The following is a 23,123-nucleotide window of genomic DNA, read 5'->3' on the forward strand; positions in this document are numbered from 1 at the left end:
AAACTAACTTCTCCATAAGTTTGAAAAGTAACATAGGTTTGAAAAGTAGTTTGAAAGTAACATAGGTGACAAAATATTAACTAAACCATGCCAACAAGTATAACAATAGCATCAATCTTAAATTCAGAAATTAGGTAACATTAAGTGTTACTGTAGCTGTGACTTCTGTGTTTTAGAAGAGAAAGGTTTCGGCAGAAAAAAAGGGGAAGTAAGATTTACCACAGTGAATTAGCTCAGATTTGGGGGAGGAGCGTGATTAATTTTAGATTTTTCTTTCTCCTAGGAGAAAAGAGTTTCTGTTCTTCATCATGCCTCTATTTAACAGGATTATGATTTTTCGTTCATAATACAGAAAACTCAAAGTTAACTACTTAGTTCCTGGCCATACTTGCAAGTCAGTGATGTCTGAAGCTGTGAGATTGGCTTAGTTTACTGATACTCTCTCTCCCTCTCCTCTTTGTCCTTGATTCCACCCAAAAGCAGTGTGTTTTCAGAATACTTCTGGAAATATTATCCAGACATCACTACAGCTCACTTCTTCATCACTAATACAAACAGAATGTTTATGTGAGGCAAAGGATTAACAAAACTTTGTTCTCATCTCACCTTATAAAAATAAAATGGTCGCAGGTTGAGAACCTCAATAATCCAAGGAAAAGTACGAGGTGAGCTGTAGGCAAAGAGCACAATTTCCAAACAACAGGCCATCAAGGAGTGATGAAATATATCCTGCTCTAAAAGAACCTTGGGGAAGAGAAAGACCACAGTTTAATAAATTTCTCAGGATTTTAGCCTCTGCCATTATAAAAAGAGGACTACAGAAACAAGAAAAAAAAACTTACATAAACTATAAATCATATTATAACTTATCTAAGAGCATATTACATTATACTAGATTAATACAGATAAAACTCCAAGTTCTTAAACTGATAAAGAGTTTTCTTGTAAGATATAATCTTGGTCAGTGGTAGATGTTAAATGTAAATGAGGCATAAACAACAATCTACTTTGAAACTGGAGCAAATAATAAAATAATTAATATTCCCACAAAAAGACAAGCATAAAGAGTTGGCTCCTTTATTTAAATGAGTTTTGTGTCACCTGTTTTCTCGACATGAGGGCAGTGTTTATTAATCAAACACTAAAATCAAAGGTACAGTATATCATAGCTAAGACTTTTTAGAAGTTCAGAGAAAGAAACATTTTACTAAGAAGATAAAGTCCTGTTTTACCACTGAGTTTAAAATTTAACATAAGTTTTCAGTTTTATAAATAGTATTTTTGCCATCCTTCTTAAAAATACCACTCCAAATCAACAAAGAGAGTAAGAAATAGAAAATAATTTGGATAAAACAAGGAGTTACCTATAACCACAAACTGTATATGTAAACTGAAGGTGGATGAAAGAATGACAAATTACCCAGCAGAAAGCAGGATGGTCAAACATAAGGGCCTGACTAGAGACACTTAAATGAATTTGCTCCATACAACCTGAGAAAAACACAGCAACTGAAGGCATAGGCAGAATGGAAAGTAGAGGTTATTAGGCAGGGACTGACATGGATGGGTGATCTGCAAGTTTACAGTATTAACAGATAGAACTCTTCAGGTTCCCATAGAACATCCACTCTAAGGAATCAAATGATAGGCCTCTAGACTAGAGAATTAGTCTCTACAAAAACTGAACTAGAGAGAAACAGAGCTCAGAACACCAGGTATAGAAGAGATCATGGTTTTAGGTGAAAGTCTGAAGACTGAATTTGAGACCAACTTTCCCTTCCGTGTTCTGCTCCATAACACCAATAGCCAGGCAAGAGATTAGCAGATACTTCTCTAGACAAATCAAAATACTCCAGATAAGTCTTAAAGACACCAACAGTTGAGGGTCCCTCTACTACATGATCACTTGAGGCTTCTGGACTTTTACTCTCACTCTTGCGTACAGAGTTTTGACCCAAACTGTTTTATCAACATAAGGGCTTATTAATGTCTCATTTTTGGTGACTCATTCAAAAAGTAGACATTTGAGGAAAGCCTCCAATTGAAATACAAGGGTATAATCTAACATTTGAGGAATAATCCAACATTCAAGGAAAGACTCCCATTCTGAGATTCCAGAAAGTAAAAACAGGTCACACACTAATACAAAGAATTAGAATGCCACTGGACTTTTAATTAGCAATCCTGGGATCTAGAAGATAATGGAGCAATGCCTTCAAAATCAGAAAAGAAAATGATGTCAATCTAGAATCTTATATACAGACAACTATGAATCAAGTATGAGTTTAAAATAAAACATTCATGCAGTTTTTAAAAAGAAATTTAAAGCAAGGTAAGGTTTCCACACTTAAGCTGATAGACAAAATGTTTTTAACAGTAGATTGTGAAATTATGTATGTATAGTGTAATACCTAGAGTAACCACTAAAAAAAATTTAACACAAAGGTACACACTCTAAAAATGTTCAAAGTAATCCATGGAAAGGTAGGAAAAAGAAAACAAACAAAAAACCAAAACAGAAAACAAAAAATAAAATAGTAGACTTATGCCCTTAACATAGTAACAATTAAATGTAAGCTGTCTAATATCTATTAAAAGAAAGAGCCTGACATAGTATACAGAACAACGTGACTCAACTATACACTGCCTACAAGAAACTAATTTCAAAGGATGATACAGGTAGAGTGAAAGTAAAAGAGTAGAAAAAGATATATAGGCATACCAGGTTCTAGACCACTGCAATAAATATGCAATAAAGCAAATACCACAGTAACGTGTCACACAAATTATTTGATTTCCCAATGCATATAAAAGTTATGTTTACACTATATTATAGTCTATTAAGTGTACAATAGCATCATGTCTAAAAAAATTTTTTTAATACTTATTACTAAAAAATGTTATCTGAGGCTTCAATGAATCGTAATCTTTTTGCAATAAAACATCAAAGATCACTAATCACAGATCACTATAACAAATATAATAATAATGAAAAAGTTTGCAATACTGCAAGCATTAGCAAAATGTGACACAGAGAAATGAAGTGAGAAAATGCTGTTAGAAAAACAGCACCAACAAGCTTGACATAGTGTTGCTGCAAACTTTTATTGAAAACTCACTATCTGTGAAGCACAAAAAAGTGAAGCACAATAAAACTACATATGCTTGTATCATACAAACATTAACCAAAAGAAAGCAGGAGTGGCTATATATAAACATCAGCCAGATGCCTTCAGAACAAAGACAATTACCAGACTCAGAGAGGGATATTCTGTCATAATAAAATGATTAATTCACCAAGAAGACAGTAACCTCAATATCTATGCATCAAACAGCAGAGCTTCAAAATATATGAATTAAAAAAAATCTAACAGAACTGAAAGGAGAAATAGATAAATTTAGTTTCATTTGGAAACTTCAATACCCTTATCTCCTCTCACTAACTGATAGAACTAGACCAAGAATTAGCAAGGATATAGAAGAATTCAACAATACCATTAACCAAAAAGACAGAACTGACATTTACAGAACACTTCACTCAAATACAGTACACATTCTTTTTAAGAGCCCAGAACATTCACCAAGATAAACCATTCCTGGGTCATAAAATAAACCTCAACAAATATAAACAAAATGAACTCACAGAGTATTATTAGATATGGAAACAAATTAGTGGCTAAAGAGAGAGAGTGTCACTTAAAAAGGGGTAACATGAGGGAGATCTTTGTGATGACAGAACAATTTTGTATCTTGATTTTGGTGGTGGTTACCTCGTCTACACATGTGATACAATGGTAAAGGGAGCGACATACATTGTTCCAATGTCAATTTCCTGGTTTTGCTATCATACTATATAAAATGTAACCATTGGGGACAAATGAATACATGAGATCCTTTGTACTACTTTTGCAACTTTCTGTGAATCTATAATTATTTCAAAATAAAAAACTGAAAATTTACTTCTTTCTTAGGAGGTTATGGGAGCCTATGCTCCACCAAATATTAGTAAATCATGAAAAATAAAAACATGGAATCCAGTAAAAATGGGAACCAACACAGAAGAAAGCTTCCAGGGTGCAAACACAAAGAAATTTTATTTTAACAGCAGCACCCCCAAACATCAACTTGTTCTTATTGGAAATTAAGGTCAGAAGGCTCCAAAAGTGACAAGAGAGTGGAGGAGGAGGAAACAAAGATCATATGCTAGGATTGACTTTTTAGAAAAATTTCTTTACTGAGCTATTGGAGAGAGTGATCCAACTTAATCAAATGTCCAAAGAAAATGGAGCAATTAAAAAAAAAAGCCGCTAACATTTTATTCCTTAAAAATCCCTGAGGTATGGCCACATATTTAAGTTATTAGTTGGCTTAATAGTTGCAGGGGGTGGGGGGGGTTTCAACATTAGCTAACTAGGAATGAAGGACAAACAACAGACCTGAAGGGGAAAGACGATGATGGTGTACCAAAAACAAATTTTACATGTTCCACATTTCTGCCAAGAGGTGGCTAGTACTGGGTGTGCCAAAGATAATGAAGGCCAATTAATATGTCATTATGGCTAAGTGTGCCATTAACTGCTGATCATGAACCACCTACAATGAACTACAGAGCCTCTCAACACACCGCTTCCAGGATTAGGATTTATGGAACTTGCCAGCGGCTGGTAGAGTGAATTTACTTACTGACATGTCCATTCCATGAAGTCTTCGTGTTTCTTGCACCATTACAGTCTCTAATATTTTATAATACAAAATTTCTGCAAGCTTTAGTCTGTTTACAGCAAAGTCTATGAGGGGAAATAAAAAGAAAACGTGCTAACATGAAATGTAGCTGTTAGTAACTAAAGAACAAAATTTACATAAACTTAAATCTGATATATTAAAAACTGCAGGGAAGGAAAAACTTGGATTTCTATTTTTCTTGGGACAGTCTACTTTCAATGCTGTATCAATTTCAGTTTTGTCTCCTTACCTATGTGAGATCCTGGCTGTTCATCTGTTGATTGAGTATAGTGTTGGCAGAAAGTCTCTCCTATTCCTTTCACTATTTTCATAATATTTTCCATAGGATTACGCGTACAAGACCTATAAAACACAAAAGGAACCTAATGACCAGGGAAAAAAAAACACACTACCAACATGTCTTCTTTCAAGAATTAGTCTAGTTTTAAGTGACCAAAGTCCTATTTTAAGTTGTAAACCTCGATATGTAAACATAGGATATTTCAAACTAGTCCACAGCCTTTAAATGTAATCATTTGGCATACTGTTTTAGAATTTCAACATTAGTGGAGTCTATGTCCTCTATATTATGCTTCTATTTATATGAAATTCTAGAAAGGCAAAACTGTAAGGACAGAAAACATATCAGTGGTTTCCAGAGGCTGGGGATGGTGTAGGGATTGAATATAAAGAGGCATAAATTTGGGGGGACTGTTCTATGTATTAATCATCATGGTGATGATACAACTGTATGCATCTGTCAAATCTCACACAACTGTACAGTAAAAAGGATGACTCTCATATATAAATTATACTTCAAGTGAGTGAAGTGAAAGTCACTCAGTCATGTCCAACTCTTTGAGACCCTGTGGACTGTATAGTCCATAGAATTCTCCAGGCCAGAATACAGGAGTGGGTAGCCTTTCCCTTCTCTAGGGGAACTTCCCAACCCAGGGATCAAACCCAGGTCTCCTGCACTGCAGGCGGATTCTTTACCAGCTGAGCCACAAGGGAAGCCCAACAATACTGGGTGGGTAGTCTATCCCTTCTCTAGCGGATCTTCCCAACTCAGGAATCGAACCGGGGTCTCCTGCATTGCAGGTGGATTCTTTACCAACTGAGCTATACTTCAATAACCCTGATTTAAAAAACTAGATGATGGGCAGTGTTTATGTATATATTGTGGTGTAAAAATAAATTGCACGTAACTCTTACCAAAACCAAAAGAATAACAAGTAAAAAAAAAATGTAGCATCAAAAAGGAAGATACCCGGCCAGAATTAATTAACCCTGTTACTTTTATATTATTATATTATTAACTCTGTTACCTTCCTGTCATTCAACCACAGAATACAGGTCTTAATTCAGAAATGACAAATCCAAGTCTATGAGAAAGAATGTGACTTGCCCAAAGCCAAATAACAAGCACAGGGTTCAGAATTCCCAATCCCATATTCAAATGGACCAGCATCATGTGTAGAAAGGCAGGTAGCATACATGGCAAAAACACTTTGTTCTTATTGAGTTCTTCTAATGCAAAGCTGTACTTCTTGAGTTATATTTTCTTCAAACTAGGCTGTCTTTTTTATTTCATTATGTGGTAAAACAAATAATAAACTCATCCTCTTAATTTTTAACTGTACATTTTGTTAGCTATGTACACATTAGTGTACAGTAGATCTCTAGAACTCTCGTAGGTAATGCTGCAATGAACTTGGGTGTGCAAATATCTCTTTGAGATCCTGTTTTCAACTCTTTGGAAAATATACCCTAAAGTGGGATTGCTAGGTCATAAAAATTCTATTTTTAATTATTTGCGAAATCTCCATATTATTTTCCATACCAGCTACACCATTTACAATCCCACCAACAGAACACCAGTTCTAATATTCATCAACACTTGTTATTTTGGTTTTTTTTGATAGTGGTCTTTCTAATGGGTATGAGGTGATATCTCACTGTGGTTTTCATTTGCATTTATCTGATGATTAACGACAATGAGAATTTTCTTCATATGCTTTTTGGCCATTTGTATGTCTTCTTTGGAGAAATGTCAAGTCTTTCGCCCTCTTTTAAAATGAAGTGTTTTTTGCTTTTTTTTTTTTGAGTTGTAGGAGTTCTTTATATACTCTGGCTATTAACTTCTTATCTGATATACAGTTTGCAATTATTTTCTCCTATTTTAGTATAGGGCTTCCCTGGTGGCTCAGATGGTAAAGAATCTGTCCTCAAAGTGGGACACCCAGGTTTGATCCCTGGGTCAGATTCCCTAGAGAAGAAAATGGCAACCCACTCTGGTATTCTTGCCTGGAGAATTTCACAGACAGAGGAGCCTTGGGGGGCTACAGCCCATAGGATTGCAAAGAGTCAGACACGACTAGGCAACTAACACTTTCATTTTTTAATTGAGTAAGGCTTCCCAGGTGGCTCAGTTGTAAAGAATCAGCCTGTCAACGCAGGAGCCACAGGAGACAAGAGTTGGATCCCTGAGTTGGGAAGATCCCCTGGAAAAAGAAATGGCAACCCACTCCATTATTCTTGCTGAGATGATCCTATGGACATAGGAGCCTAGCAGGCTATAGTCTTTGGTGTCACAAAGAGTCAGACATGATTCAGCATGTAGAAGCAAGCAAGCATTCCAGTATGCTGCCTTTCATCCTATTATTTCCAATGCTGTACAGAAATATTTAAGTATGATGTAGTCCCATTTGTCTATTTTTGCTTGTTACCTATACTCTTGATGTCATATCTAAGAAATAACTGCCTATTTCAATGTTGCAAAGCTTTTCACCAATTTTTTCTTCTAGCTGTATAGTTTCAGGTCTCATGTTCAGGTTTTTAATCCATTTTGAGTTAACTTCTGTATAAAGCATAAGACAAAATCCCATCTTCATTTTTTTGCATGGAGATATCTCAAAGAGACCCAAGTGTACTGCAGCATTACTCACAATAGCCAAGATGTGAAAACAACCTACAGGTCCACTGATGAAGGAATAGATAAACTGGTGTGTGTGTGTGTGTGTGTATATATATATATATATATATATATATATATATACACACATATATATACATACAAAATATTCCATTATTTATGCAAATAATATATAATGGATAATATTCCATTTATATATAGAAATAATGGAATATTATCCAGCCTTAAAATCCTGTTATATACTACAACATGGATGAACCTTGAAGATGTTATACTAAGTGAATCCAGCCAAAAACAAATGCTACATGATTCCACCTATAATAGGTATCAAAAGTAACTTCTGTATATGGTAAATGAGTCTTTTTTCATTCTTCTGCATGTGGATATCCAGTTTTCCCTACAGTGTGGTCTTAGCACCCTTGTCAAAGATCAGTTGATGATATACATGAAGCTGCATTTTGGGATGCCAGTCTATTCCATGTCTAGTCTACATGTCTGTCTTTATAACAATACCATACTGATTTCATTATTATAGCTTTATAATGTGTTTTTGAAATTAAGATGTGTGAGCCCTCCAGCTTTTTTCTCAAGATTATTTTTTAGAAGTCCTTCAAAATTCCTTATGAATGTTAGATTTTTTTTTTCTATTTCTATAAGAAATGTCATTGGGTTTTGATAGGGATTGTACTGATTCTGTAGATTGCTTTGGGTAATGTGTACATTTTAACAATATTAAATCTTACAATCCATAGACATGGAATGTCTTTCCATTTATTTATTTCCAGGTTGTCTTTTGCATTCCACATTTTCTTCCTTCCTTCCTTCTCTCATGCTTTAAAATGTTTGCACAGGGACTTCCCTGGTGGTCCAGTATTTAGAATCGAATCTGTCTTGCGGTGTTTGATTCCCTAATCAGAGAACTAAGATCCCACATGCCATGGAGCAACTATGCCCACACACCACAACTAGAGAGTCAGGTACTGTAATGCCTCAACAAAGATCCTACACACTGCAACTAAGTCCCAACACAGCCAAATATATAAATAAATAAGTATATTGATTTTAAAAAGTTTGCATAGTTGCTTTGCCATTTCTTTTTAACTTGTTCATGCTAAATGGACAGCTCAGTCCAGATTTATTTATTCAAATACTATGAGGGTAGATCAGATGCTATGAGTCTTCCTACTTTCCCTGCCATCTGTTTATCTTCTGAGCTGTGGTTGAAGCTGGGGATGAATGTTCTGTCCACTTTTCTGTAGACTGAGGTTTGGGGACTGGGAGTACAACACTGATGGTGCTATGTTCAGCTTTTGTTAGAGGACCACGGCTTTACTTTCTCTTCTGAGATTTAGTTAATTATCCCCATTCCAGGGTTCACTATACCTAAGTCAGGGATACCTTCCCGTTTTATGAGGATCTCGCCACAAATCAGGTAGGAACCTCAGAAAATGGAAGGCCCTAAGGATTTTTCATATTTCTGCTGCTATCTTAGTGGTATAAAGGGACTTTCAACTTTCACTTGGGGAGGTTTCTATTAATAGGACTTTTTGCCCATCTGCCTACTCACTCCATTTGTTTCCCTCCATATCTAGAGTATTAATAATCATTTTCAAGATCCTGTTAACAAACCCTTTTCCCTCACTAATGCTTCTTGGGGGTGGAGCATACTAGGAGCATCCATTTCCTTTCTTGACCATCACTCTGAAAAATTATAGCATGAAATCATATCCTTCTCTTCATTTGGTTGCTCCTCACAGTTTGCTGATTTTTATTATTCTGTTATTTCATTAGGTATTAGGAAATAAGTTTCTCTGGTCTGGCCTCATTTCATCATCTTACTACGAAATATGTCTCTTTTTTTCCAACAACTGCATAAAATTCCATTTCATGGCTGTACCATCAATATGTAACCAGTCTTCCATTTGCTGGACATTTAGATTGAACCCATTTAAAAAAGAAAACAACAACAGTAATGCATAAATTAGGGGTGTTACCAGAGTGGAATGTTAGAGCTACATAACCATTAAGATACGTTTAATCTTCAAAGTCTATAATAATATGAAATAAGATTTATATATAATTTTTAATAGTACTTCTACCTGATTTTAGAGCAATATACTTTGTGATTGAAATGGTATAGTAAAACTTGCCAGACGTATATCCATTATTTTCAGAATTCAGAAGTACTAAAAACAGAATGAAATATAGAATCTAATTTAAAATTAGATTGGAAAACTTGGAAAAAAATAGTATTGTACTCACTCAAAAATATTTATAAGTTGTTCACTTGGTGCATTTTTCAATCCAGCTACAATACTCTGTAACCGGCTCACACTTTGGGTGGCTGAAGCAACAGGAGTAATGACTGCTTCTTTTTCTCTTAAATATCGCCGTCCTGTCAGTGGGGTAGAAGGCACAAATGATGTTTTCTGACAAAAAAGAAAAATACGTAACATTAAAAGTTACTAAATTACATGTTTAATTTAGTACAGATACCATCCACTCTATTCATGTTTAGTAGGTTACTTTTCCCCCCTTTTCTGGTTACCTACCACATTTTTAGCAATATTATGCTAATAACATCCTATCTCTGAATAACACTTTTTCACAGTGCTTTCTATCTACAATCTCATTTTATCTTCATAACATTAATTTGAAATATAACATGCACATTTTCATTTTACATGTGAGGAAACAGCTGACAAAGGTAATGGAAATGCTGGGACTAAAACTTAGGTTTCTATGAATTTTCTAGCAGACCTTATACTTCAACCCACCTAACACATAAACTGCCTGGAGAATCCCAGGGACGGGGAAGCCTGGTGGGCTGCCGTCTATGGGGTCGCACAGAGTCGCACATGACTGAAGCGACTTAGCAGTAGCAGCAGCAGCAACACATAAACAGAGAATTAAGCCTTGGCTATTAACAATCAAATCCAGAGTAATATGGCTGATGTTTGAGAAAAGCACATGGTTTCTCATGGTAGGAAAGCATATTTTAAAGCAAGAAAACAGCAGCTAAAGTGTTACAAAGAAAAAAACAGGAAAAAAGTATGTCTTCACATCCAAAGACACATAGTCTACTGAAAATCCAGGCATTCTGGGAAAATATCCAAGTATGAAAAATAGCAAGAAATGAGGTAAAAATACTATATGCTATAGTTTTGAAAAGTATTCTTTAAAGTTTTCATGGGAAAAATGAATTAGTAGAAGAAATTCAAGATTTAACTTGAAAGATGCTTCTGCTGTTGGGCTTCCCTTGTGGCTCAGCTGTAAAGAATCAACCTGCAATGCAGGAGACCTAGGTGCGACCTCTGGGTTGGGAAGATCCCCTGGAGAAGGGAAAGGCTACCCACTCCAGTATTCTGGCCTAGAGAATTCCGTGGCCTGTGTAGTCCATAGGTTTGCAAAGAGTCAGACACGACTGAGCATCTTTCACTTTCTTCACTTTTCTGCTGATAGTAGAAACACATACATACAGAAAAAGATCATTCAAGACTGAGGCCAGGCTAGGTTATATTACTTTCTCAAAGTGATGTTGAAGGTTACACTCCACATTAGCATGTGCTGTCAGTTTCCCTAATGGGCCGTCACCAGTGAACTTCCGAGGGGTTCCAATTTCCTCTTCTGCATCTGCTCCCAAAAAGATCCTCTCATCAAAGTCACCAACAGTTAAAACATATTCTTCATACTCCTTGTTCACTGCTTTGCTGAAAAGAGAATTCTTTTAAGCTCCTAGGATACAACTAAGTTACACAATGGATTTATCTTGAAGATAGATTTTGACTCCATGGCATGGAAAAGCTCATGACTTTCTAGGCTTTATTAACTCTGCCCATCTAACAATATCTGAGGTTTCTATCTGATCATGGACATTCTTTACGTTCACGTATATGGCAATAAATTACTTTGCAAGGTGACTGAAAAGAATCTGTACTTAATCTGAAAACTAGCTGAACCTAATTAAGGCTTGATCATTGAGGAAACAATTGTGTGTGGCCTTGGAATATAAGCACATTCTGAGTTTGCCAATATTTGATTAGTGAAAGAATGTAAACTCAAATACAGAAGTCACTGGGTCTGTTTATGAGTTTCTCAGGAGAGCAGATATTTTAAGTGCCAATGGTTTCTGAAAACAAATTTAAGACTACAAGGCTTAGCGATAACACTCACTGAATGCCACCAATGCAGAAGAAACCTGAATTTGAATTTGGAGCTGTTAACCTGATACAACATATCACTTAACCAACTGCAACAAATCATTACTGACAGTTTATGATATGCATGATACTTTTAGTGCTAGATAATTACCTATTATCAGCAAAACTGGAAAGGTCCAGAAGGCATTCGCCCTTTAAAATCTGGGAAGAAAAAGTCATTGTGACATTATGTAAGTAAGCATATTAACGTACACACAAGAACATTACATTTATCTAAATTAACACACACAAACACAAAACAGAATTATTAAATATTTTTTTCAGACCAGTAACTCCTATTTAGTATGCAAATAAAATATTAAAAAACATTTAATATCAAGATTTCAGAATACTTTGAAGTTAGCCTATCCATAGCGGTGGTTTCCAAATTTTAGTGACAGAACAATCATGTAGAGGAACTTGTTAAAAAGGCAGACTTGACAGACCTCAAAGCCTGAACTAAGGCAGCAGTTTTAACAAATTCCCCAAGTGATTCTGATGAAAGCTGTCCAATTTTAAAGACTGTCTATAAAGAATGGAAAATAACAGTTATTGAATGATGGTATGTGTCAGACAAGCAAAAGATTTGAAAGGAATATAGCTACTGTTACTGGTGAGAAGAAGGAAATGGCAACCCACTCCAGTATTCTTGTCTGGAGAATCCTCATGGACAGAGGAGCCTGGCAGGCTACGTGAGGTCACAAAGAGTCGGACACGACTGAGTAACTAACAACAACAACTGGTGAGAAAGGAAAATTACACTGTTATTAATATTGTCTGTGTATCCACACTATACTTAGATTATCAAACATCAGGGATTGTAAACCCAAATGCTTTCAGGGGTCAGGGTTCAACATACATAAATGAAGAGGGCAGAAAGCACACTTCCTTGTCCTAAGAGGTAGCCATTATTTAGCTTGACAATCGTTACCTATGTAGTTACCAATATTGCCAATTCTGATTTTTTAAAAATTTTCACATGAAAGGTCTTCATGTGAAGACTAAAAATGTGAAGCTAAAAATTGAACAAAATAAAAATGTAAAACATCCTAAATAGGCCAAATAAACTGTCTGTGGCCCATGGGCAAGAGAACCACTGTTCAAACCAGGATACTTCTGGAGTGAAAACAAGGAGACATTCTAGTAATTATGCCAAACCAACAGCCAAAACCCAGATAACCCAGGCAAAGCAAGATATATGGCCACCATACCTAGGAGCCACTAGTGCACTGCTTCTACAGAGCACAAAAGACAAAACCCTTCAGTTCCTTTAAAGTTTACTTTGCTGGAGATTAAAGTTTTACAATGAGACATTTTGAGTACACACACACACACACACACACAGAAATATATATATTGTGTATATACACATAAATATTTGTTTATTGAAAGATAAGACTAGATACAAAAGTATACGTAAGAGAAGAACCCAGTTAGTGATGACCTAATCCATATTCCTTTCTTTTTTTTTTTTAACCAAAGAGAAAATTCAAGTTCTACCTGGATTAAATGGCTCAATGTTGGGGAAATAAACGGAGGCCCAAAAGAAAAAGTCAGTTCATGAATATAGAAACAGCAAGGTAAATTATTGAAAAAAAAATCTAGAAGGCATGTAGGTAGCCCACAAGTAACTATAAAACTATAAGGGACTCTCTGCTCTACTCATGGAATTAAAGCTACAGCTGTTTATATATCACCCTACTTTCAGTAAACAGCAAATTGTGTAAACAGTATTCAAACTGTGGCAATAAACTAGCTTACTCTGACCTCCTGCTTTTCCTTAGGCTTACTCTGATGTTTGTCCTTCATTAATTCTCTATCAGAACCTCCTACAGATGCCTCTGGCTGTGCATTTAGTTAACAGGACATACAGATGGTCACATTCTTCTACAGCTCAGTTTTGCACATCACAGAAAATCACAGGCCAGGACTGCATCACAGCAGAGACTGAAACCTGGGAACTTGAGCCCGAGTACTGTAATGTTAAGAACTTGCTTAAAATACTGGTTTTCTCCTGGAGGCTGCTACTGCTGACCCACAGGAGCTGAATCATTTAAATAAAAGTACAGTACCTTCCTATCAAAGAGTTTTGAAATATATGGCTTAAAGTAATGCTCCTTTATTCCTTTGGCTTCTACCAGAAGTCCGTCATGCAGCTCACACAGTACAGGAATGATGCAGGGAGGTTCTTCAGAAGCCCGAAAGTCAGCAGTTTGGAAATTAGATGGTAAACCTAGTTTGACAGGGTGTAAGAAACAATGGATGGAAAAAAGAATATGATCGACTTTTAAAACTCTTTTTCTAAAAATTGATTATCAGTTTTCAAAAATAAATAAGGTCTCACCTTTAAATGACGGATTTAGCAACTCTCGTCTATTTGGGCACATAATGGCGTTAGCAAAAATCAGATCCAAGCAGCACAGAAGTAAATGATAAGAGTTTACTAAATCATCTCCAATCATACGAAAATTACCTTTACAAGAAAAAAGAGACATAAAACCCAGGAACCTTCCATGTCAAATAGCACTGAGTTCCCACAAGAGAAATATAAAACAACTGAAAGTGTCACCTTACCCTTAGTATAAACAAACAGTGTCCAGCAGAAATTAAAGAGCTCTTTAACACTGCAAGGAATCCTCCTAAAAAAGAGGGGGAAACGTACTTTTTATCTAACTTACTAAATATCATTCCACATTTGTCACTTAAATTGAAACAGCAAATACAGCAAGTAGTAAAGTCATATTACACAAAAAATCCCATTCACAAAGGACAGACAACTGTGGTTTATTAAATGGGGTTAAAAAGTTGACTTTTAAAATGCAAATGCCCTTAATAAGTTTGTATCATAATTTCTATGTCAATTATATGAGGATAAAGTGTCTCACCTCTGCTTCCTGCTTCGTGGTAACTTTGGTGGCTCTTCACATGGATTTTGAAATATATCTAAAAAAATTGGCTCAAATTTTTTGAAAATTACAGTAGACACCTCAAAATTTCTTTCTAGTCTTTCTATACGTTCACGAAACTCTTGTGGCAGGTTTGACATGTCCATCCATTTCTTCATTTTACTAAAAAACTGTATTAAACTAAACAAACAGAAAAAAGCAAATTTAAAATGAATCCATATAATGGTAGGAAAAGGAAACACTCTACTTATACCTAAGAATCTTTATTAAAATCCCTGAATTTATTTTTTAAAAAAAGGACAAAAAACCCCACTTCAAGTGCTATGAAATTACTTTGGTTCCCAGAATCACTGTGAGAATGTAAACTCTGAATTAACACTCAATACATAAAATATCTTTGACTATGGAGGTAGTATCTATCTACTTCTTTATACCCTGTAGCACCTACACAATACTCTGCATATAAATTACAAAGTAAATGTTAGTCAACAGACTGATGAGTTCACAAAACTAGTCTGAGGAAAGACAGATTGTCTCAGTATTAGATTCTGAAAGTTGATCACAAAGCACCAGACTGTTATAGGGCAGGAATAAAATTCAAGTGTTTATGTTACAACGTGTGGTTCTACCATCAAATATCAATATATACCTAAGAAGGTAGTTCAGTTTAGTTCAGTTGTTCAGTCGTGTCCGACTCTTTGCCACCCCATGAACTGCAGCACGCCAGGCGTCCCTGTCCATCACCAACTCCTTAAGTCCACCCAAACCCATGTCCATCCAGTCAGTGATGCCATCCAGCCATCTCATCTGTGTCGTCCCCTTCTCCTCCTGCCCTCAATCTTTCCCAGCATCAGGGTATTTTCCAATGAGTCAGCTCTTCGCTTCAGGTGGCCAAAGTATTGGAGTTTCAGCTTCAACATCAGTCCTTCCAATGAACACCCAGGATTGGTCTCCTTTAGGATGGACTGGTTGGATCTCCTTGCTGTCCAAGGGACTCTCAAGAGTCTTCTCCAACACCACAGTTCAAAAGCATCAATTCTTCAGCTCTCAGCTTTCTTTATAGTCCAACTCTCACATTCATACATGACCACTGGAAAATCCATAGCCTTGACTAGACGGACCTTTGTTGGCAGAGTAATGTCTCTGCTTTTCAATATGCTATCTAGGTTGGTCGTAATTTTCCTTCCAAGGAGCAAGTGTCTTTTAATTTCATGGCTACAGTCACCATCTGCAGTGATTTTGGAGCCCAGAAAAATAAAGTCTGACACTGTTTCCACTGTTTCCCCATCTATTTCCCATGAAGTGATGGGACCAGATGCCATGATCTTAGTCTTCTGAACATTGAGCTTTAAGCCAACTTTTTCACTTTCCACTTTCACTTTCATCAAGAGGCTCTTTAGTTCTTCTTCACTTTCTGCCATAAGGGTGGTGTCATCTGCATATCTGAGGTTATTGATATTTCTCCTGGCAATCTTGATTCCACCTTGTGCTTCCTCCAGCCCAGCGTTTCTCATGATGTACTCTGCATATAAGTCAAATAAGCAGGGTGACAATATACAGCCTTGACGTACTCCTTTTCCTATTTGGAACCAGTCTGTTGTTCCATGTCCAGTTCTAACTGCTGCTTCCTGACCTGCATACAGGTTTCTCAAGAGATAGGTCAGGTGGTCTGGGATTCCCATCTCTTTCAGAATTTTCCACAGTTTATTGTGATACACACACTCAAAGGCTTTGTCAGAGTCAATAAAGCAGAAATAGATGTTTTTCTGGAACTCTCTTGCTTTTTCAATGATCCAGCGGATGTTGACAATTTGATCTCTGGTTCCTCTGCCTTTTCTAAAACCAGCTTGAACATCTGGAAGTTCACGGTTCACGTATTGCTGAAGCCTGGCTTGGAGAATTTTGACCATTCCTTTACTAGTGTGTGAGATGAGTGCAATTGTGCAGTAGTTTGAGCATTCTTTGGCATTGCCTTTCTTTGGGATTGGAATGAAAACTGACCTTTTACAGTCCTGTGGCCACTGCTGAGTTTTCCAGATTTGCTGGCATATTGAATGCAGCACTTTCATAGCGTCAGCTTTTAGGATTTGAAATAGCTCAACTGGAACTCCATCACCTCCACTAGCTTTGTTCGTAGTGATGCTTCCTAAGGCCCATTTGACTTCACATTCCCAGATGTCTGGTTCTAGGTGAGTGATCACACCATCGTGATTGCCTAGGTTGTGAAGAACTTTTTTGCATAATTCTTCTGTGTATTCTTGCCACCTCTTCTTAATATCTTCTGCTTCTGTTAGGTCCCTACCATTTCTGTCCTTTATTGAGCCCATCTTTGCATGAAACGTTCCTTTGGTATCTCTAATTTTCTTGAAAAGATCTCTAGTCTTTCTCATTCTATTGTTTTCCTCTATTTCTTTGCATTGATTGCTGAAGAAGGTAGTACACATCCAGAAAAATCACTTAATGGACTATGGCTCTACATTTCTGGCTTATCCAATTATAAGTGGATTTTTTTATGTTCCCATGTTAGTATGGTCTTGGACTGGAAATTTTGTAGTATTAAAGTTCATTTAAGTGTCTAGTGATATAACAGAATAATGCATGTAATTTTTTTTTTTTTAAAGGTGGTAGAAGAAATCATCAGCTAGTTGTCTGTAGAAGTTCAAACTCCAGACATGCTGACTGAAATCTAATAATTTGAGTCTTTTTAAAAGATTCTTATCAAGAGCAGCAGAAAAAGAAAAAAAGCTAGATTACTAAAATTTTTTTGGCTGACAAAATTATAGTCTCTTATAGAGGACTTTGTTGGAGATGGGGATGCTCTGCATGTGAAATTCTATCCTTTCCTTTATCTGAGGATTTTCTACTGGAACGGTCAGCTGGATTGGAACTTAGGGTGAAGGCATAAAACCTTAGGTCCTTAATCAGACATATCTGCTTGATTTTTGAATCTAGAGGTGATGGCGCAGAAATGAGGAAGCGGTAAATTCTTAAGGAGCTCAATAGCAGCTCCTAGGGACAAAAACACTGCCAACATCCAGGGACAGCATTGCTGGCCATGCAAGCTGTGTACCTATTAGATGGGTTCTGTGACATGCTTTTTGGTTGTGTAGCCAGCCTCTCTTTCTCATTTTCTAAGCCTAATTTCTCAAGTTATCCTAAAGACTTTGTCAGCTATCCAATATTCTTTCAGTACTTTTTTTTCTTCTTAAGAGAGCCAATGTTGGTATCTGGTATCTGTTTTTTTTTTAATAAATAAGAGCCGTGACTAATATGTTCTCATATAAATCCAATGTACAATATTGCTATCCCCAAAATGGCTGTCCTAACCTGGAACAAAGTACATCAGAGTGTTTAAAAACAAACAAAAGAGCCTTATAGGACTGATATCACTTAAACTATTAATGTGATTTTTTTAATTAAATTAAAACACAAAGTAAACTTCACAGCTTTCAAAAGAGTTTCTGTTTCATTGAAAATCTATTACAAAGAATACAGTACTCCAAAAAGCATATGAAAGATGCTCAACATCATTAGCCATTCGGGAAATACAAATCAAAACCATGATGAGGTAGCACTTCATGGGTACTTGACTATTAAAAAAAAAAAGACAGATAGGAACTTCCCTGGTAGTCCAGTGGTTAAGAATCTGCCGCCAATGCAGGGGACACAAGTTTGATCCCTAATCTGGAAAGATCCCACATACTGCGGGGCAACTAAGCCCACGTACCACAATTACTGAGCCTATGGTCTAGAGCCTGGGAGCCACAACTAATGAACCCATGCACCCTAGAGCCCGTGCTCCACAACAAAAGCCACTGCAATGAGAAGCCCGAATACCACAGTTAGAGAGTAGCCCCTGCTCACCTCAACTAGAGAAAGCTTGTGCAGCAACGAAGACTCAGCAGAACCATAAATAAATAAATAAACAAATAAGTAAATCTTAAAAAAAAAAAAGACAGATAATAAGTGTTGACAAGATGTGGATAAATTGGAATCTTCATAGAATGACTAGTCACTTTGAAAAACAGCTTTATAGCTCCTCAAAAGGTTAACCAGAGTTACCACATGACACAACAATTCTTATATATACACCTAAGAGAAATGAGAAATACGTCCACACAAAAAGCTGTACACATTCACAGCAACATTATTCATAAGAGTCCAAAGTGGAAACAACTCAAATGTCCATCAACAAAAAATTAATAAAATGTTTATATCCATGCAATGGAAAATTATTCAGTCATAGAAAGGAATGAAATGCTGATACATGCTACAACATGGATGAACCTTAAAAACATTATGCTAAGTTAAAGAAGCCAATCATGAAGAAATATCATATACTGTATGATTCTATTTATAGGAAACGTCCAGAATAGGCAAAAAGACACAAAGTGGATTAGTGGTTGCAAGAGGAAGGGGATTTGGTGGGGGTATAACATGTGAATGCTAATGAGTATGAGGTTTCTTTTTGGGGTGATGAAAATGTTCTAAAATTGTAGTCAGTATGTGAATATATTAAAAACTGTTGAGCCATATACTTTAAATGGATATGTAGATTATATCTCAGAAGGGCTGTTAAAAAAAAATGCTACTCCAAAAAGGATATAGTGAAATGTGCTAGAAGTATTAGTAATTTACCTTTCTAAAGGCAACTTGGCAACAAATATAGTCTTAAAAACACTCAATTCTTTCATCCAAAAATTGCTTTTTATAAGAATCTAAGGAGAGAGTCAAAGATATAGGCAAAAATATTTACACAAAGATGGATATCATGTTACCCTATGAGAGTTTTCTTTTTTCCTTTTTTTAATAAGTAATGTACATAATTACAAAATTTCAAAGGTGCTGAAGGATACATGATGGAAAGTATCTCTCCTTGTCCATCAACTCCCTCCCAGTTTTTTTCCACTAAAGCAACCAACTTTGCCTTAGTGACTGATTGTATCTTCCCCATCCAGGGACTGAACCTGGATCTCCTACACTGCAAGCAGATTCTTTACTGCTGAGCCACAGAAAGTCACAATTATATTGTTACTAGTTTCTTATTTACCCTTGCAGAATTTTTTTAGGGTATTTATGAACACATACCTACTTAAATACTTTTTCCCCACTCAAATGAAACCATACTACCTACAATAGATATTCTATACTTCTCTTTTTTCCTATAATTTTGGAGATCATTTCCTATCAGTTCACATGAACGTCCTTCCATAATGTTAAGAGCTGGATTTTATTCCACTATATAGATGTGCCATAAATGTATCTAAACATTCCCTTTTATCTTTAAACTTTTTATTTTGAAATAGCATCAAACTTACAGAAAAGCTGCAAGAATTGTATACAAGAACTTCTTTATTCACCAATATTCACCAATTTCGCATTTTGCATATTTGCTTTGTCATCTATCTCTCTATGTTATTTACATGTATACAGATCTTCCTCGATTTACAAATGGGGTTACAGGATGTAACCTGTAACTCTACTGTAAGTTGAAAATATAAGTTGAAAATGCATTTAATATACCTAAACCTACTGAACATCACAACTTAGCCTAGCCTACCTTAAACATGCTCAGATGCTTACATTAGCCTACAGTTGGGTAAAATCATCTAGCACGAAGCCTATTTATAAAAAAAAAGTGTTGACTATCTCACATAGTTTAACAAATACTCTACTGAAAGTGAAAAACAGAATGGCTGTGAGACAGAATAGTTGTAAATGTATTGGTTGCTTACCCTCCTGATTGCATGGCTTACTGGGAGCTGTGACTCACCCTGCCAGCAAAAACAAAGTACAGAGAAGAGATGGTAATATGGAACATATGTCCCAATAGTGGCACATTATCTAATTTTAAGGGTACTCAAAAGGCAAAAAAGAAAATTACTTTGTTCAATTAAAATTATGAAAAGTAATTTTTCATTCAGGTTCTAGTAAATATGAAAATAATGAGTGAATGAAAATAATCTTGATTTAAATCACAAGTTACTAAAAAACTTGTAAAAAACTAAGGAAAAACTACTTCTCACTACTTAATGAGATTCAGACAACTGCTTTATTAAGAATTTAAAATTCAAATTACAAAATAGATACTAATTTTTAACACTATTAATAGCAAGACAAATTTTTACATAAATTTGGGGAATTTTTAGTTCCCCAACCAGGGATTAAACCCAGGCCCTTTGTAGTGAGAGCGCATAGTCCTAACCACTGGACAGACAGGGAATTCCCACATGAAACTATCTTTTTAAGTTGGAAATTACTTAGGCTAATTTTATTTTGTAAACTGAAGCTGAATAAAAGATACAATTCAAAACAAGACACACTAATGTATATTTGTTTATTGATACATAAGTAATACAGCATGGACTTCAGAGGCTCTGCCACTTATGTATATAACCACTGGGTATAATTTAACCTCTTGATGACCTGACTTCCTCATCTTTAAAATGAGATTTATTTGATAGGATTACTGTGAGGATTAAACGAATAAACAAATGCAAACTGTTAGCATATAATATCTGGCACACAGGTAAATACTCAATAAAAATCTTCTAGTTTTATAGGTATATGTATGAATCTATACTTATACAGTATTTTGCAGTATAATTTAGCAATATTTGATGCATATTTTCCCAAGTCCATAAAGATCTACATAGTCACTTAAAATTAGCAACTTCCCTGGTGGTCCAGTGGTGAAGAATCCATCTTCCAAGTGCAGGGAACAGGTTTGATTCCTGGTTGGGGAACTAAGATCCCACATACCATAGGGCAACTAAGCCCGAATACTGCAACTACTGAGCCACATGCACTGGCGCCTGTGCTCTGCAGTGAGAAGTCCTTGTACTGCAATTAGAGAAGCTGACGAGCGGCAACAAGGACCCAGAACAACCGAAAAAAAGAAAAAATTTTACTGCATCAAGTAATAAAACTAGAATAGAGATGTTAGATTATAGAAAATTATTGTATCAAGGTTAATTTTGTTGATGTGGATAACTGCACTATAGTTATTTAAGGAAATACACACTGAAATATTTAGGGGTATAGGGCTATATTGGATGCTACTTAAACTGAAATAGTTGAGGAAAATACATTATTTAAGGGAAAAAGATTAAGTGATAAAGCAAACGGATAGAATGTCACTAAAAGGTGAGTCTAGGTCAAGGGTGTATGGATGGTCTTTGTAATTTTCTTATTTTTGCAACTCTTCTGAGAGCTTCAAATTATTCTCAAACTTAAAATATTAATGAAAAAAATCATAGATAAGAAGATTTAGTAACATTCCTGGCAATCCAGAAGTTAAGACTCCATGCTTCCAATGCTGGGGGCACAGGCTCAATCCCTGATTGGGGAACTAAGATCCCACCCGTTGCATTGTGCAGCCAAAAAAAAAACCAAAAACAAAACCTCTATGCCTGTGATGCCTGTGGTGATAGTTATATAACTCTGTAAAAAATACCCAAATCACTGAATTGTACAAGTAAAGTAAGTAAATTGTATGACTTATAAATTGTAACTGAATTAAAAAAAAAAAAGATTTAGAACAGGGGCCTTTGGTTGAAGTTAGAATTTGAGGAAGAAAGACAGAGAAACAATGTGAGAACTGGGAAAAAAATGTGAGAACTGGAAAAAAAACTTAGAATGGGATGAAGCTAAATGATTTAAAATGAAGAGAAGTTAAATTCTAAAGTTAAATTCAGGACTTATAAAGTAATGTTTGAAAAATCAAAGTGCTTTACCTTAGTTTAGCTGAACGTAGTATTCTGGTAAGTGAAACACAATTTCCTTCCATGATACCCTTTCCAACTGTGGGAATGATGCTTTTGCGGCAAGCAACATACAACGAACATGCCAACCAGTGTATAACTTCTCCCTGGCAGGCAAAAGATAAAACAGCAAAATGGATATATTTCATTAGAACACTTGAATTCTAGACTCAAAAGAGATCTTAGGATTATCTGGTCTAATTTTCATACTGTATTAACAGGTGAGAGAAGTGAAGATATTTGCCCAAGGTCAGAAAGCTTAGTTGGTTCCAAAAATGGGTATAAAATTCATTACTCTCAGTCCTGTGTAACATGGTAAATCGATATTAATCTAAAGATAGATCTCTCATCTATACCCCAAATCTAATATTACTGAAAAAGTTCTCAATTTCTCAGCATTAGCTTTTTCAATATTATAACACCAGTCATGGCCTTGATGATGTGCAAGTGCCTTTCTATCATTTTGTTTCTTTTTTAATCAATTTGGCAGAGAAAAGGAAAGAACAGAGTAGAATGATGGCAAAAGAATCACACATATAAAAATTAATACCTATCGTGTTCAATATAAAGGAGATTGTCAGTTTTGTGAGGTAGAAAT

The 23,123-nt window shown here is 35.7% G+C and overlaps 1 protein-coding gene across 7 annotated transcripts in view; it reads right to left on the bottom strand.

Moving 5' to 3' along the window:
• The window catches only part of RBL1 (RB transcriptional corepressor like 1), an 85,852-nt gene that overhangs the window by 59,868 nt on the left and 2,861 nt on the right, over positions 1-23,123 (bottom strand). For 3 of the 7 annotated variants that reach the window (XM_081560161.1, XM_081560162.1, XM_081560160.1), the window contains exons 2-12: positions 22,499-22,632; positions 14,742-14,942; positions 14,431-14,495; positions 14,201-14,329; positions 13,929-14,089; positions 11,969-12,018; positions 11,181-11,367; positions 9,920-10,086; positions 4,973-5,085; positions 4,684-4,787; positions 607-744 (exon numbers count right to left, since the gene is read on the bottom strand). In XM_081560161.1, the coding sequence (XP_081416287.1) occupies positions 607-744; positions 4,684-4,787; positions 4,973-5,085; positions 9,920-10,086; positions 11,181-11,367; positions 11,969-12,018; positions 13,929-14,089; positions 14,201-14,329; positions 14,431-14,495; positions 14,742-14,942; positions 22,499-22,632 (1,449 nt within the window). Of the gene's footprint in view, positions 1-606; positions 745-4,683; positions 4,788-4,972; positions 5,086-9,919; positions 10,087-11,180; positions 11,368-11,968; positions 12,019-12,495; positions 12,596-13,928; positions 14,090-14,200; positions 14,330-14,430; positions 14,496-14,741; positions 14,943-22,498; positions 22,633-23,123 lie in introns of those variants that run through there. The other 4 variants (XR_014073908.1, XM_081560164.1, XM_081560165.1 and 1 more) reach the window with 3 other exon arrangements.

The sequence above is a fragment of the Giraffa tippelskirchi genome, chromosome 13, assembly GCF_054371585.1.
Source record: "Giraffa tippelskirchi isolate mGirTip1 chromosome 13, T2T-mGirTip1v1.2.pri, whole genome shotgun sequence".
Classification (NCBI taxonomy): Eukaryota; Metazoa; Chordata; class Mammalia; order Artiodactyla; family Giraffidae; genus Giraffa; species Giraffa tippelskirchi.